At 30.9% G+C, this 15438-nt stretch overlaps 1 protein-coding gene across 4 annotated transcripts in view; it reads right to left on the minus strand.

The window, feature by feature from the left end:
- PLOD2 (procollagen-lysine,2-oxoglutarate 5-dioxygenase 2) overlaps positions 1 to 15438 on the minus strand; it is an 85067-nt gene that overhangs the window by 10189 nt on the left and 59440 nt on the right. For all 4 annotated transcript variants that reach the window (XM_063096050.1, XM_063096047.1, XM_063096048.1 and 1 more), the window contains exons 8-12: positions 11565 to 11666; positions 8263 to 8388; positions 6450 to 6571; positions 4665 to 4769; positions 1606 to 1731 (exon numbers count right to left, since the gene is read on the minus strand). In XM_063096050.1, the coding sequence (XP_062952120.1) occupies positions 1606 to 1731; positions 4665 to 4769; positions 6450 to 6571; positions 8263 to 8388; positions 11565 to 11666 (581 nt within the window). The remainder of the gene's footprint in view (positions 1 to 1605; positions 1732 to 4664; positions 4770 to 6449; positions 6572 to 8262; positions 8389 to 11564; positions 11667 to 15438) is intronic.

Consider the following 15438-nt stretch of genomic DNA (forward strand, 5'->3'; position numbering starts at 1 on the left):
AAGAAGTACAGTTGTCTCCCCTTATCCACTTGGGAATACGCTGCAAGACTCCCAGTGGTTGCCTGAAACAACAGATAATACCAAACCCTACATATACTATGTTTTTTGCTACATATATGCACTCATGATAAAGTTTAACTTATAAATTAGGCACAGGAAAAGATTAACAACAAGAACTAATAAGAAAACAGAACAATTATAACAACATACTATAATGAAAATTATGTGAATATGATCTCTCTCTCAAAATATATGAATATTTTTGGACCATGGTTGAAACTGACACAGATAAGGAGGGCTACTGTATACAATGTGTCAGCTGAATTCAGAAATTAATCACTGGTGGAGTGTGCAGTGTTTCAATTTTTAAGTAAAAAAATACATATACACATTTCATGAGACGTCATTCTGTCCTGTAGCTTTTGGACATGAAATGTATTCTTATATGCCTCCACCATATTCTTTTCCTTATACTTTAGACAACAATGATAGGAGGTTGGAGAGAAAACCACCAGTGATTTCTAAGCAACTTGAAACATCAATTCTCCATACTACTCTTATAAACACTCATTTCTGCTGTGCCCACAGATAACATCAGGCATGTGGTCGACACAAATCATCCAGAGTCAATACAAATACTTTGAAACAACAGAATATAATGTCAATAGTATTTTCTGGGCTATCATGCTTTTTAATTTCAGCTAAAAAAATAAAAAGCCTTTATCATATTTACATCATTCAAATTTTAAGCTTTCTACACCAATGACTGTTTTCACAAGCAAACATCTTTTTACCACTCAGCTGTACAAAGAGAAGTATGATTTTTTTCTAAATTTAAGGTCACATATTTCTAGTCATTACAGTATGTTTCCCCTTTTTAATTGGCTGACATGTTTGAGAACTAAGACAAAGCACTTAATGACTCGGTCACTCTGGTCCATCATCTCTATGAAAAAAAGAATGATATATTTCCCAGATATTACCTTAGAGAAACTATTTCAACCATGATTATTTTTTAATTTAAAAAATATCAACCATTGTCTCTGAAATAAACATTAATCATGCACATATTTTGTAGCATGTATATTCTTTTCAGTATCTAGAAATGGAAATCACATTTTGGTAAAGAAATTTACCTTTAAAGCAGAGTATTAGCTATTTCACACAGAAAACTCATGCAATCAGGAATAGTGAAGTTTTGTTGTTGGTGGTGTTATGGTTTGCTTATTTATAACTTTTTAAAGCTATCAAAACAACCCTTAAAAATGGTCATTACATAAAGTAGCTAAAATAAATTCCCTTTTCAAACTTTTAACTTAAGAGTATTACTCTTCTAACCACCGTAAGATAAGTACCCATAGTAATCACATACTCTTAGCATTTCCCACAACAATGAGTTTGTTCCTTTGAAGATTTAGAACTTTAAAAACAATTCTTTAAAAATATCAGTTCTACACAGGTATTTCAGGATCCCAGGTGGTCTTCAGGTTCTCAAATTTCCATTAAACATAAAGAAAAGTGATATGTAACAAAAGAATTAAGGTAATATTAACAAGAACATTAGATTATGTATTTTATATTACAAGATTAAATCAAGTAACTTACATTCTGTTCCCTTGAACAATATCCACATAATCTTCAGATCGAGCATAGTATCCATCAGGACTCAATGCTCCCCAGAAGTTAGACCATAGCTTTCCATGACGAGTTACAAGAGGAGCAATAATCTTTCTAAAGAGAGAGAGAGAGAGAAAAAAATCCATACTAGTATAATTACTTACTTTTAACTTACCACAGAATTATGTGTTGGAGCCTAGCACGACACATAACACAATAAAGTTCACTTAACATACATGTGGTTAATGTAAAAAATTAAAATAAAATAGAAAAAGGAATTTCTTCCCAACATCTTTTCATAAGTGAGTACACTGCTAATTTTTCAATCATATTTCTTATAAAGAGTAACAAAAAAAGTCATTGTAAATGCTAATGAAATTATAAACATGACTTTAAATGCACCTTATTTACATCCAAGAGAGTGAAAATACCTTAGTTATTTAATAATACTTAAATTTAATTCAAGTATTTCAGAAATTATACCCAATAAAATTAAATATTTTCACTGTCATTGGGCAAATAGCCTTTGGTACAATAAGCTATCCAATAAATATTTGTTGAATGAAAAAATAAATAAATAAAGATGGGCTGAGATATTTGTAAATAAGCCAGTTTTCCTAAAATTAAGTCCCAAATTACTTTAATGTATGATTCCTTTCTTTATAACTTTTAAAATGGATTGTGGCTACGTTACATAGCCCTGGCAACACTGACCATTTTTCTAGCCCTTTACCTATTTTAAAAAATAAAATAAGATGTTCTGTCTCACTACCTACCAGGAAAGTTGTCCCTCTGAGATAAGGACGTGTTACAGACTCAAAACATGCCAGATTTCTTCTTAGGTAAATCTAATTTATAATGTCAACATGTTCCAAATAAGGTAAAATCTGAGGTTCCTCTAGAATTAGTTCTAAAATGCAGTGGGGTTGTACAATTTTTAAGAAAATTTCACACAACTCCTACAAGAGGAAGTGCGTGGGCCAACCATTCTTTATAAAAACCTATTTCACAATACCCTTATTTTGTGAAGACCAGCTGGGCCCTTTCTCTTACACACACAAAACTGAAATAAAACAGATAAATATACATCGTGTGAAATGATCATTTTGGTCTATTTTTCCCAGTTCCTATTAAAGCAAAATATTAACCAGAAACATATTTTGTTTTGTTTGGAATATCTACGGTATTGGAAATAATAATACAAATTATAATCTACATTTATATTAATTTAGGGAATGATAAATCATTGCCAATAACTGACAAGATCAAATATTTAAGAAAAACAATTTTATAATTTATCATCCTAGCTGTCTCCTAAAAAAGATTGGACCAAAAAACTTGGAAAACCAAAATCCTTCTGCTGTGTGCCTTAATGTTTTTGAAAATGAAAATGTCAGGATAACCACTGGGCATTATATAATTGAAGGAATAAAATTTGGAGCAAGGCAATAAATAGCAGAGATAAGAAGAGGAGAGGGAAGAGAGAGCTGATGAGATGCCGGAAAATCACATGAACAAGATGTGTCCTTTCCCTGTCCCTCTAACTTTCAGTCAAGTCTACTAAATCTCAAAACATTTTGGAATAAGTAAATTTCTTATGGATATTGCATTCATGGATACAGAAGCAAGAACTACAGGTATCACATGAAACTAAATCTTTGATAAGTAACAGAAATCCATTGATCACTGTAACTGAAGACTTGTAACCTGAGTTTTACTGACTCTTCAAGAGGAAAAGGCAGTTTAGTTCCTTATGAGAAAAATTTTATTTTTCAGAAGGTAAAAAACCTTCCATTAATATCAAAGGGGATATTTGTTAAATACCTAATGAATTCATTAAACAGTTTATTAGGAGAATAATTAATACGTAACTACCAAAGTGTCATAAAATAAAAACATCTAAATATTATTAAAAGCATATGGAATAGCACATTACTGCAATCAATCAAACAAATTAAGAGGAAATTAGCAATGTGAATTCAAGAAAATATTACTGAATTCCACCAGGTTTTTCCAATTACCAGTTATACTCTATCCCGTATCTCTTGGTATTCCAACTGCTTTTCCTTGCCAAATGATCAAAACCTTATTCATATGCTTTGAAAAACTGCCTATAATTTACAGATAGATAATTTAAGAATGGACAGATAGTTACACAGTGGAGTGTAAATACAGATTGCTGCTGAGAGGTCTTAGATTTTGAAACAAAAACTGAATTCTCAAATTGACAAATTCCAGTGGCATATTTGTTATATATAGGGTTGGTTAACAGAACATAGTAGATTTCCCATATATTTTACCTACCAAAATAAAAGTCATTCTATCATTTCATCTGCTAAACATTCTATTTATTATGAGAAATAATTGTATTAATAATTTAAATGTAGTTAGAACAATACCTGTCACTTAATATGTACTCATTAAAAGTAGGCTATTAGTAGTAGTACTAATAGCATTAGTAGTAGCGGTAGTATTAACAAATGAACATTAATATCATTATAAGCTGATATACATGGTGTCTCTTTCCAATTGCAATTCAGTGAGGTGAAAACAGGCACTGCCTAGTGATAATTAGTTCAATAGTAAATAAAACTACAAATGTGGTTGTGGAATAATCTATACCTCTGAAATTTCTTTCAGACTCCAAGAATAATAACTTTTTATGCAATTACTTTTTAGGTCAGAAGTTTTATGAAATTCTACATAAATAGAATAGAGAATAAAATAATCCTAGATTTTACTAGTCTCAAGTATATCACAATTTCACCTAGCTTTAAATAGGTGAAAAACAGGCTGAATATAAGTGACAAACATCACATTTGTGATTGTAACTAATATTAAATACTTCTAGCTGTCATCAAGTTGATTTCTACATAACTCCTTTTAAAGAAAAGTAATTAATTAAAATTGGCATTTTTTAAGGTATAGAAAATAATGTAAGTTCCCTCAATTAATGAAAGATAAAGAAGTAATTACAGTGTGTCCACACAGATGTGGAAAATTATTACCATTTTAATAATAAATGGATATTGAATCTTAGCCAGTACCTGTTTTGTTGAATCAAAATTTTTAAAGTCCTTGGATTTGTCAAAACAACATCTGCATCCACACTAAAGTAATAATCACACTTTTCATCCTGACGGCAAAAATCCCTGGCATTGAAAAAGAAAATGAAATAACAATTAGATAAAATAAATATCTGCTGGTTGAGAAATATTAACATGAAGTTCATATGTAAATTAGGTTTTCTGTAACATACTTTTGCAATCAAAATAGTGAGACAATATCCAAAAAGATAAATATTGCCTTAAATTTCAAAATAGTCAACTTTCCAACACAGATATTCATATGTAGATCAACATTAAAATTTTAGGCAGGATAAAAGATGTTTTCAAGCCATTAAATATCCTAAGGCATAAAACATCCAGTCAGAATGGCAATTTGTAATTTAGTATTTAATCCTCTCTGAAAGGGAAAAATAATTTACCCCAATGTATTTATCAACAGATTTTCCCAAAATCAAAATGTTTTTAGCATATACACACACACAAGCACACAAAATGCAAAATCTTGGATATCCAGCAACTCAGTTTTAAGTGAATCTTGGGGATACAAGTATATGACTCTTTAAGTACCAATACTTTTAAAATTTGATTAGCATAAAATTCTAAGATTGTTACTCCCTTGTCTTCTTATCAGAGAGCATTGACTGTGATGACTGCATTCCCAGCTAGAATCTATAGCATTATCATCAGGAATATCAAGGAACGAAGCACTCGTGATATGGGGATTACATGTGAAATGCTTCCACATATAATGGCTTCTGCATTTGGGGTTATCTCTTTCCTAGCTCTGAGCTTCCCTCCCTCACTTTGGGTCCCAATTATTACTTTCTGCTGTTGTCAGTGTGCACGTCCACACCACATTTGTTTCTAAGCAATTGCCAAACAGGACACCAGACAGGAAACCTTGTTACAATTGCGCAAAAAGTTAGAAAAAATAAATTCTGAATGTGGACCCAAGGGTTCTCCCATGAATAAATTATGAAACCATTTGAAATAACATTAGTTTGGTTTTTCAGAGGCCTGTTTTCCCACCCATTCCTACATCCCCACCCCAGGCAGAATCCACCACTGTGGGCCCTGAGCTTCCACAGCACAAGGCATTAGAGTTAGTAATACGTAAGAATATCTCCTGATAAGAAGGGACCATGTCTTTACCTATTTATCGGCAGCTCTTAACACACTGCCTGGCATATTCAATTAACATTTATTGAATAAATAATTGCTTGTACTATTACCAGAGTTTTATTTACTACTACTGTCTGTCTGAAGTATTAAGGGGGCTATAAAAAGGGCCTAGAACCTTTTATAGGGTTTACAGCATTAACTAGATCAGTAGGAAACTGGAAAGAAGAAATACTCTTTTTCCCCCACAGTTTAAAACACATAGTTTGCCACACACAAACTTCAGATAGTAAACTTAAATTTAAGTCACTGCTACAGCACTCACACTATTCATTTACCTTTGTATTTAAAAAAAAAAATCTTCTTCTATAGCAAACTCATGGTTTACTATAGTTGACTCCTAGCCAGTAAAAGAAAAATGTAACTTCCATGGCCCTTTACATTTATATACATCAAACACAGACATAATCTAACAGCAGACTCTTGCTGTAGCATCTGTGCACGCGCGCGCGCGCGCACACACACACACACACACACACACACACACACACAAATAGTTGAGACACCCAAGTTTAGTATCCTAATTTTAAAAAATAGTTTGTTTCTTTTTAAAGTTTCCTTAGTAGATAATTTATTAAAACATACATTCCCATGTTTCTGGCTTCGGCTTGACTTAGATTTTCTTCTGGTCCTACTACTTTTACAGTACTGATTTCATGTTTAGCTTTATCAAAAAATACCTTGATGTCCTTTTCATGATAGACTTCCTGTAACATATTTTAAAATTTGAAAATTAGAGAGAAAATAAGATGACTGTGTATTCATATGTAGAGATTGCTTCACATTCAAAGGTGTGAATTCCACAGTTCACATATTCATTTAATTACACTCAAAATAATAACTATATTAAGCACATTGTATTTAAATACCACTTTAAATGCTACATGAAGAATCTAAAATACATACATATCAATATTCTTAAAAGAGAAGACACTTCAAAATTCTTTTAATATCTACTGCTAGATAGGTCCTTGCATAAAAATTTAAATCCTCCACAGGTCGTTGAATAAATACCTAAATCCTGAGTACTATAAAATGTTTCTAACTAGAGGGAGAAAAATTGCTTGTAGCCTGAGAATCTTAGACATTTGTTTGAAAATACCCAGAAAAAATGTCTACTAAACCTAATATATATTAATTTGAGTTGTAAATTTAAATAATCACACTTCACAAAATAAAATCCTATAAAAATTTTGAAGTCAGAGAAAAAATGAATGGTCACATATAAAATTTTGATTTTAGAAAAAAAGGGGAAGTTTAATGAAATTTTATTGACATAGAAATATAATGGAAAAATCATCAACATAAAAATTATCAATTTAGTGTGATTCAATTGTGCTGAAATTCAGATAAGATTATACATCTCCATGATTACAGCACTTTAAAGTTTTTCATGTGTCAAGTCCCACTAAGTTTGCTGAAAATTTGATGCTTTTCACAGTTTGTTAAAATCACTTGGACAAAAGTTACATAGAATTAATCTTAAACAAAGGAAGAGAAGATAAAAACTCCTGCTAAGGAGTTTGAAGCTTTATGCAACCAGGAAAAATATAAGCAAAAGACACAATTCATAAAAACAAAACACTTTAGTGTACGTACATATATATTACAACAATTTACAAACACTTAACGTTTCTCCCTCTTAAACTCATTTAAGCTGATTTTCTGTAAATTTAAAATATTGTTTGGAAAAGGTGAATGATTAGCCAGCACATGCATTAGGAAAAAAGAAGAGTGGTAAACAATTAGCATTAGGACAGAAAAGAGAACATGGCATATTTCACAGCTATTTAGTTTTTCAAGATGGTGTTAAATATCAACTGCTTTTAAGAGGAAAAATAAAAATAAATGGAAAAATATTGAGAAAAAATGTCTTTAAGTTTAAATTATATGTGGGAGGTATTTGGGAGGCTCTGAATATTTCCAAAGGAAATGACAGTATCAAAATCCTTTGGGAAAGAACATGCCATTATGTGATTAATCAAAACAATATTTTAATTGGAAATTGCTTCAAGTTCTGATATTATGGTATTATCTTAAAAGTTGCAAACAATTTAATGACTAGTTCTATAAAATAAAGTACCAGAATTAACACAAAGGCAAAGAAATATAAGATAATTTGACATCTTCATTATATCTTGAGTTCAGCTACATGAAAATGGACATTTAATATTCAGTCATTTTGATCTACAAAAACTGGCAGTTTCATGTGGCTCATCCTAGTATTAGGCTAGTTTCTAGGTTCTAGAGTGCATAGGTACTAAAAAGGCAGGTCTGTAATTACTTCAAAAATTATTGACTGAATTTAGCCCAATGAATTTATTAAGATACAAATAATAAATAGTTCCAAAGACCAAAAATAGTTTTCACATAAAACAGTCACTTCTCAAATACTTACTTTGTTATGAATAAAGAGTTTAAGGGCTTCTTTTGGGTAATCCAAGGTCAACAATATGTCCAGAAATCGAGGTAGGAAAGGTGTTGGTTGCTCAATAAAAACACCTATTGTTACATTTGGATGGACCTTTTTTTAATACCAAACATAAAAACAAATTGTCATTAGTGTGGTTTTATTTTAAATTCTTTTCAAATCTTAATCAGTACAATGCAAAAAACACTAGAATCTCAGTTCAACATAATCTGCTAAAACCAAATTGCTCTATGGCAGCTCTTTAACACTTGGAATAAATCTTTGTGGACCTCATCAAAGTGCTTTTACTGAATCACATCTTGGTTATGAGTTAGGTTTAAAGAGGAAACTCACGATAATATTTATTATATGGATGTAGTTAAGGATACTGCCTACTCTAATAGTCAAGTTTTTTTTAATGATAGCCCTTGAATTAACTTCTTTAGATCTGAACGGTATCTTCAAAGCTCCATCTAAATAACCAGAATGCTAATTGTGTTTCCCGTTTTGTTTTCATGGCTTGAAGCTCAGCATTAGTTTGGAGTCACATGAAGTAATCATGAAGGACTTGAGCCTTTATTTCTGTCATTGAAAATCTCATTTTACTGATAGTCTCTTACTTTCCTTCATTATTATATATAAGGAAAGCTATTTCCTTCCACGACTATATTTTATCTTAATGTATTGTATCTGTTTTCATATTTTTCCACAATTCCTCTTTAGGTATGTTTTAGTGTGTAGTTGATTTTTCATTGATTGCATTAAAATTCCTGAAATATCCTTTATACATGTTAGGCCTCTGATGGGCAACATTTAGCAAAAGACATGAAAGTTCCTGGCTTGAAAAACTTACAACTGGATAGGCAAGACAGAAACACAAGTAAATTACCATGTAACAAACAGTGTTACTACCAGAACTGTATGGAAGACTTCTTAACACTGTCTTTCCAAAACCATGTCTTAAAGTCTGAAGTGAAGGATTACAGAGTTTTTTAAACACCACATGTTAAGTGATGAATTAGGTACCTCTCCTATCTTTTCATACATGGTACCTCACACACTCTTCCATTATCTGTCCTGTAACATTTGCATAGAAATATACCTTCTACATTGTTGTTGTTCTTTAGTTTATCAATCCATTCACTCACCCAAATATTTATTATTAAATGAATAAACAAATACAGGGAACTAAACACAAAATATCTACCCTCTACGAGTTCTCAATTTAATATGGAAAATAACTAAAAAGTAGACACAACTCCCTCTTTTCAAAAGAGAATTTCATGTCAATTTCATAATAGCCTTATAAGTTATTTATCATCCCAAATTTACACATGAGGAAAATGGGATTTAGAGGAGTTAAGTAACCCAGAACACATAAACTAGTAGGTGAGGAGCTGGGCTTCAACATGCTACATCACCATTATTAATCTAAGTTGATTTTTATGTAATTAAGATGATACTACAACAGTTAACATTTATTAAAGGCTGACAACTTCACACATATAAAACACTTATACTTATAAAATATCATTTTGTCATATATTTTCATCATACATGTGTGTGTAAAATTTCATTTAACCCTCCTATTAACCCTCTGAGATGGCCACTGTTATTTTTACAGAAAAAGAAACTTGCCTATGGTCCACATCTACAAATATGGTAGGCCTTAACTATCCACGCAATTTTAATTTTTATATCCCTATTGAGTAATAATTACACATAGCACATAATTTTATTTAACAGAAAGCATACAATTTTGCTTAATGGAATGAATAGTTTTCCTTTCTAGCACATTTTAAGAGACTGTAAGACAAAATAGCTTAAGAATCAAGTGATTTACTGCTGCATGCAAAAAAAACAAAAGATAAAAAGGTTTAATAAAAATATTTTTCTACCTTTGTAACAGAAAGTTTATATAAAAGGAACAAAAAAACAGATAAAAAGTATTTCCTCTCCCTCCAGAGGACAACACTACTTTCTGCAAAAAAGATCACAATGAATTTTTATACATCTTCCTGATGCAGCTTCATTCAGAAATATTCTGGCATTTTTTTCTAGATCGGAAACATTCATTTACTATTTGAGAGACTAGCCAAAATGTCTTATTTTCAAGTAAAATAGGGCTCTATTCAGAAGCTCCTAAAGGTATACAAATTACTCTTTATCCTCTTTTCAGACAGGGATAAGCATAGAAACTAATTCAGAAGCTTAAGTATGTTACAGTAAAAGTACATAGCATTTGCATAGGTCTAGGAGTTACCAGAACTACATTCCTGGGAGTTTTATTTTTGCCTATATTGCTCCTACTTATTTGTCATGCTGTAGGCACTTAAACTTATGGGGAACGAAGGAAAGAATCAGCCTTAATGACAAAATCACTCCCTAGAATATAATTGTTCATATATATATAATATTCTTCCAAGTTACTAGAGCAATTTTTTTTTTTTTTTTTTTGGAAAAAATGCTACTGCAAGATATCTTAAAACTGTTCTGGCTGATGACAGAACAAGAATCCATACAAATTTTTTATAGTTAAATAATAAATATTTCCAACTGTTCACCCTCAAAGTATAAATGATAAAATATAGCTATAATTCTCAATGAAATATATATATAAGGAATACCATGCCTGGCATATGCCATGTTCATGACATACAGGCAAAATTGAGCAGTGGTCAAGAACACAGGGTCTGGAGCCAGATTACTTAAGTTCAAATTCCTACCCCAACACATAAAACTTGTGTTCCCTTCAACAAGTTACTTACTTTTATGCACCTCAGTTTACTCATCTGTAAAACTAGGTCAATAGCACTATCTACTTTAGGGTTTTCATGATGCTTAAGTGAGTTATCATACGTAATGCACTTAGAACAGTCCTTTAGTAATATAATCATATATTATTATTTGTTACATCAAGCTTGAAAATCAAGCACAGATAAAATTAGACAATAAAAATGCTGAAGCATTGTAACCATTTTTTCTCAATGTGTGGATCAAGCTCACAGACTAAAACAACACAGGTATACCCAATCACAGCAAGCTATTAAATATTAACAACCAAGCTCCTCTTACTGGGTTCAATAATCAGCTGGTTTTGCTTTCAAAAACAGTTCAGAAACACACAAATCTCTCAATTTTCTGTGTAACCATGTTTTAACATTATAAATCCATCATTTACCATACAATCAAAACTATAAAATACTTTGCTTTTTTTCCCTATAAATCACTGCATTTCATGACAATGTACTATTTACTACTGCATTTCACACGAAGTCAATCACACTTACATCTACTGCAGACAAGTCAATTGTATCAAATTCACAAAGAGTGCAGCCATTATCCTGTGTCCATGAATTAGGTACATAGTTTCCAAAATAATTCAGGAGAATCTAATAAATGAAGAAAAATGTATTAACAAAAGTAAGCATGTGCCATCAATGTGCTTTCATTCTATAATCATCTAATTTCAAAGCATATTTTCTGCATTAGGCACATTACTTCAGTAAGTCTACTAATATTTATCACCTACGTATGCATACTGAACAAAGTTCTCTCTAGACTATGGAATCATAAAGCAAAGCAAACTATGTCTAGATATGGCAAAAAAAAAAAAGTGTTATAAATCACAAAGATCACTTTATTTCATATTATTGAGGAATAACACCAGAAAATAAAATTAAAAAGAAATATGTCAAAAAACAGTTTTAAATGGCTAACGAGACTTATTAGCAAAAACACAAATAAAAGCAGTTATGTGAATAGTAATTTAGTAATAAAATAAATATGTTTAAAAGCTTAGGACGGACACCTACAGTAAATAGGGCAGAGGCAATGTGACCTCTTACCGACACATCACCACACAAAACAAACGCTGAGTAAAGTATATCACCAAAAGGCACTGAGTTCTTCCAAGAAACTATAGGACTATAAAATAGGTATCTGGACAGTGATTCAGTGGCACTGACTTCAGGAAAAGATACCTTCTGTATTAAAACACCTAATGCAGTTCCTAATTAGTTACCCCACAAATCCCATTAACAAGAAGCTAAAGTATAATACTGCTTCCTCACCCACCCCCTCTCAGTTTCTCAAAGGCTCTCCTTTGTGACTTATCTCTCCTATTCCTCAAGCAGCTATTGGCATCTGTACAATCTGTTCTGGTGTGTGTTTGGTGGGGGTTGCCTGTGAAGAAAGACAGATAGGAAAGAGAGGTAAACACACTAAGATTTGCTCAGGCCCTCAAACAAATCTTGAATATCCCTACAGTTTTGACATTTTAGGAAAAATTCTGCTGATAAATAAATAATAAATAAAATTACTATACTTTCTACTGCAATTTTAATACCTAGTAGTGGTATGAGCACTTGTGGGTTTTTTTATTTTCACAAATTATAATGATTTTACCTTAAGTCAGTGAAGCTGTAACAAACTAGTTTTGAATGTGATTTATATTACTGTTAAAAGGAAACACTTAAAATTCTCATTTTGCTTATATATCCATTAATTTTTCATTGGAAAGGTAAAATGAAATCAAAAGAAAAAGATGTGTGTTAAATATGGGGATCGAAAAACATACACAAGTACCAACTAGGTTTTTTAGGGTCTCAAGAAGACCCTTAAAGAGAGCTTAAAGTGTAGAATAAATGAGGTAATTAGTCCAGTACCATTTTACCAGATTGCTCCCAAATAGTTAGGATTCTGTCCATATATTCCTATTGTACTGAAACTCTGAAATAAATGTTGCTGAAATAATTACACTATTCATTAAAATGGGTAACATTTTAGTGTTATATAGATATTATAAATATAGCTACATTTAATCTGTACAGCAAAATCAGAAGACATGGACAAGTAACTCATTCACATTTCTTTTGGATTTCATGATACTCCAGGAAACAAATTATAAGGCAGGAAATATGTAATCATGACATTCATTAATGGTATTTCAAGAATCAATATGGTCATTTTAGTATACCTCTATAATAAAAACCCAAAATTTTACTGTTGTCAAATGACAAACGCAAACATTAATCACTCATGTTCTACAAAATATTATGGTTTTGAAGGATTTATGTGAAAATGGATTCCTTATAAAGCATTACTTTTAATAGATAAAAAAAAAAAAGCAAGTGTGAATGCATAATTTTGTTTAAAATATCCTGGGAAATATTTTTTTTAAGGAAGGAAAAACACCCCAAATATTTGGCCATTTCTAAAATTTTCATCATATATAAAGACTAGCACTTTCCCCATCTCAGAAATCTCAAAAATTTATTACTTATTTCATGAATTATTGATCAATGTAGTAGATTCTGCATATGAATATGAAAATGATCAATAGTTTTAAAAGGTTAGAAAGGCATTTCTTTTAGTTTTCAGAATTAAAACTTGATTTTGTAACTTTTCTACTCTCTGCTTTTACCTTAATGTATTTCACAGATAATTAAGATTTTTTTAGAAATGTTACTTTTGACTGGAAACCTTCCTCTTTTGGGTCTCTCACCACACAGAGGTTGTCCACCGCTGCCACCCCCATTTACATCTGTTTTCTTCATAAAAACTGCAGACATTTCTGCTGGCAGTTTTGGAAGGTGCAGAAAGCTGTTTATGTAGTTAGGCCACTCTGGGTACTCCCTGACTACTAGGTGGTAGTATTTTCCTGATTCTTCTTTCACAATATGAAAATGTTTCCAACTATGATATCATTTTCACTGGCAGAAAAACTTTTCCAACCAGACTGTTTTTCTTTCTTTCTTTCTTTTTAAAAATCATCCAATCACTCAAGGTCACAGTGACCCAAACACTGTGTTTTTTCCGCACGAAATTAAGGTCTCTATTTTTAGTACAAATCAAGTTAGTTTCAGGAATGACTTTTTTTCCATATGCAAATCAGGTGATTTGATTTTCCCCTGTTTAACTTCTCTTTATATAAAAAATACCACTAATTCATAATGATTACCATAAAGTGGATAGGTGGGTATTGTCTCATACTTAAAATAAAAGGCTAGGCATTAAAATAAGCATCTTATGACATATTACTAACAATAAATGAGCTTCAAGAATAAAAAGTAATTCATACTCTTAAGAAAACCAATGCCTTGTTATTTTGTAAGGTTTTAGCTATTTCAGCTATTCACTCTTTAAAATGGTTTGCTAAATAAAGAACATGGTTAAACTACAAAGAAAAAAAAAGAATAAAAAGTAAAGTTTCAAGCCAGAAATGATAGTTTCTATCTAAAAATTGATTTATATCAGATTGTATCTAGACAAGTATGAAAATAATTATTTAGAAAAGATACAGAAACATGTTTCAAATGAAGTGTTATTTAAAAAACACAAAATTGTTTACAGACCATTATGAAAACAAATGATAGATATGAATGCTTCTAGATATATACTGAAAGGGTATAAAGAATGAAAGCAGCTATGAATGAAACAATATGGAAGGGTCAAGGATTATCAGTGATTTTAAACATTATTTCTACTTTAAAAATTCTGTCTAACAGCATGAGATTTCGAAAAAGTAACTAAGAAATAAGCTCATTTTTATATACTTGGGTACTATAAACAAACTATAAACAATTTATTATTTACAGACTAGATATATTTTTTAAATGAAAGAACGACTTAGTTCAATATTACGGCTCAAAACTACTGAGATTATAACCATCCCTTACTAAACAAAATAATAAGTAAAACTGACTTTCATACAAAAACATCCTTACACCTCTTGTGAAGATTTTTTAAAAGTCTGTAGTAATCTGCTTTCTTTTCCCATCAGTCTGGACAAGTCCAATACTCATGTGAATCCACTCAACTTTAACATAATACTATAAAGTGAAGTATAAGCATTAATGGAATGCTTATATTTTTCTCAAGTTTTTATATTATACCAAATATAACTTTTACAATAAAACTTACTTCGTTTTTTGTTGTCAAATAAACTCATAAAATAAAAAATAAACTAGATAAGGTCATTTCAGAGAAAACATAATAGGAGCATCACACAGCTTGAAATGCCAGAAACAGTGACAACCTAAACTGAAAATGTTTCCTAAAAGACTTAAGATTTCTTAGTACACATACGTCTTTCTAAATGATTAAGAATTAGTGTGCCTTTTCTCTTGATAAGTTCTTCAGTCACTTTTTAAAGCTACAGTC

The sequence above is a fragment of the Cynocephalus volans genome, chromosome 1 (genome assembly GCF_027409185.1).
Source record: "Cynocephalus volans isolate mCynVol1 chromosome 1, mCynVol1.pri, whole genome shotgun sequence".
NCBI lineage: Eukaryota > Metazoa > Chordata > Mammalia > Dermoptera > Cynocephalidae > Cynocephalus > Cynocephalus volans.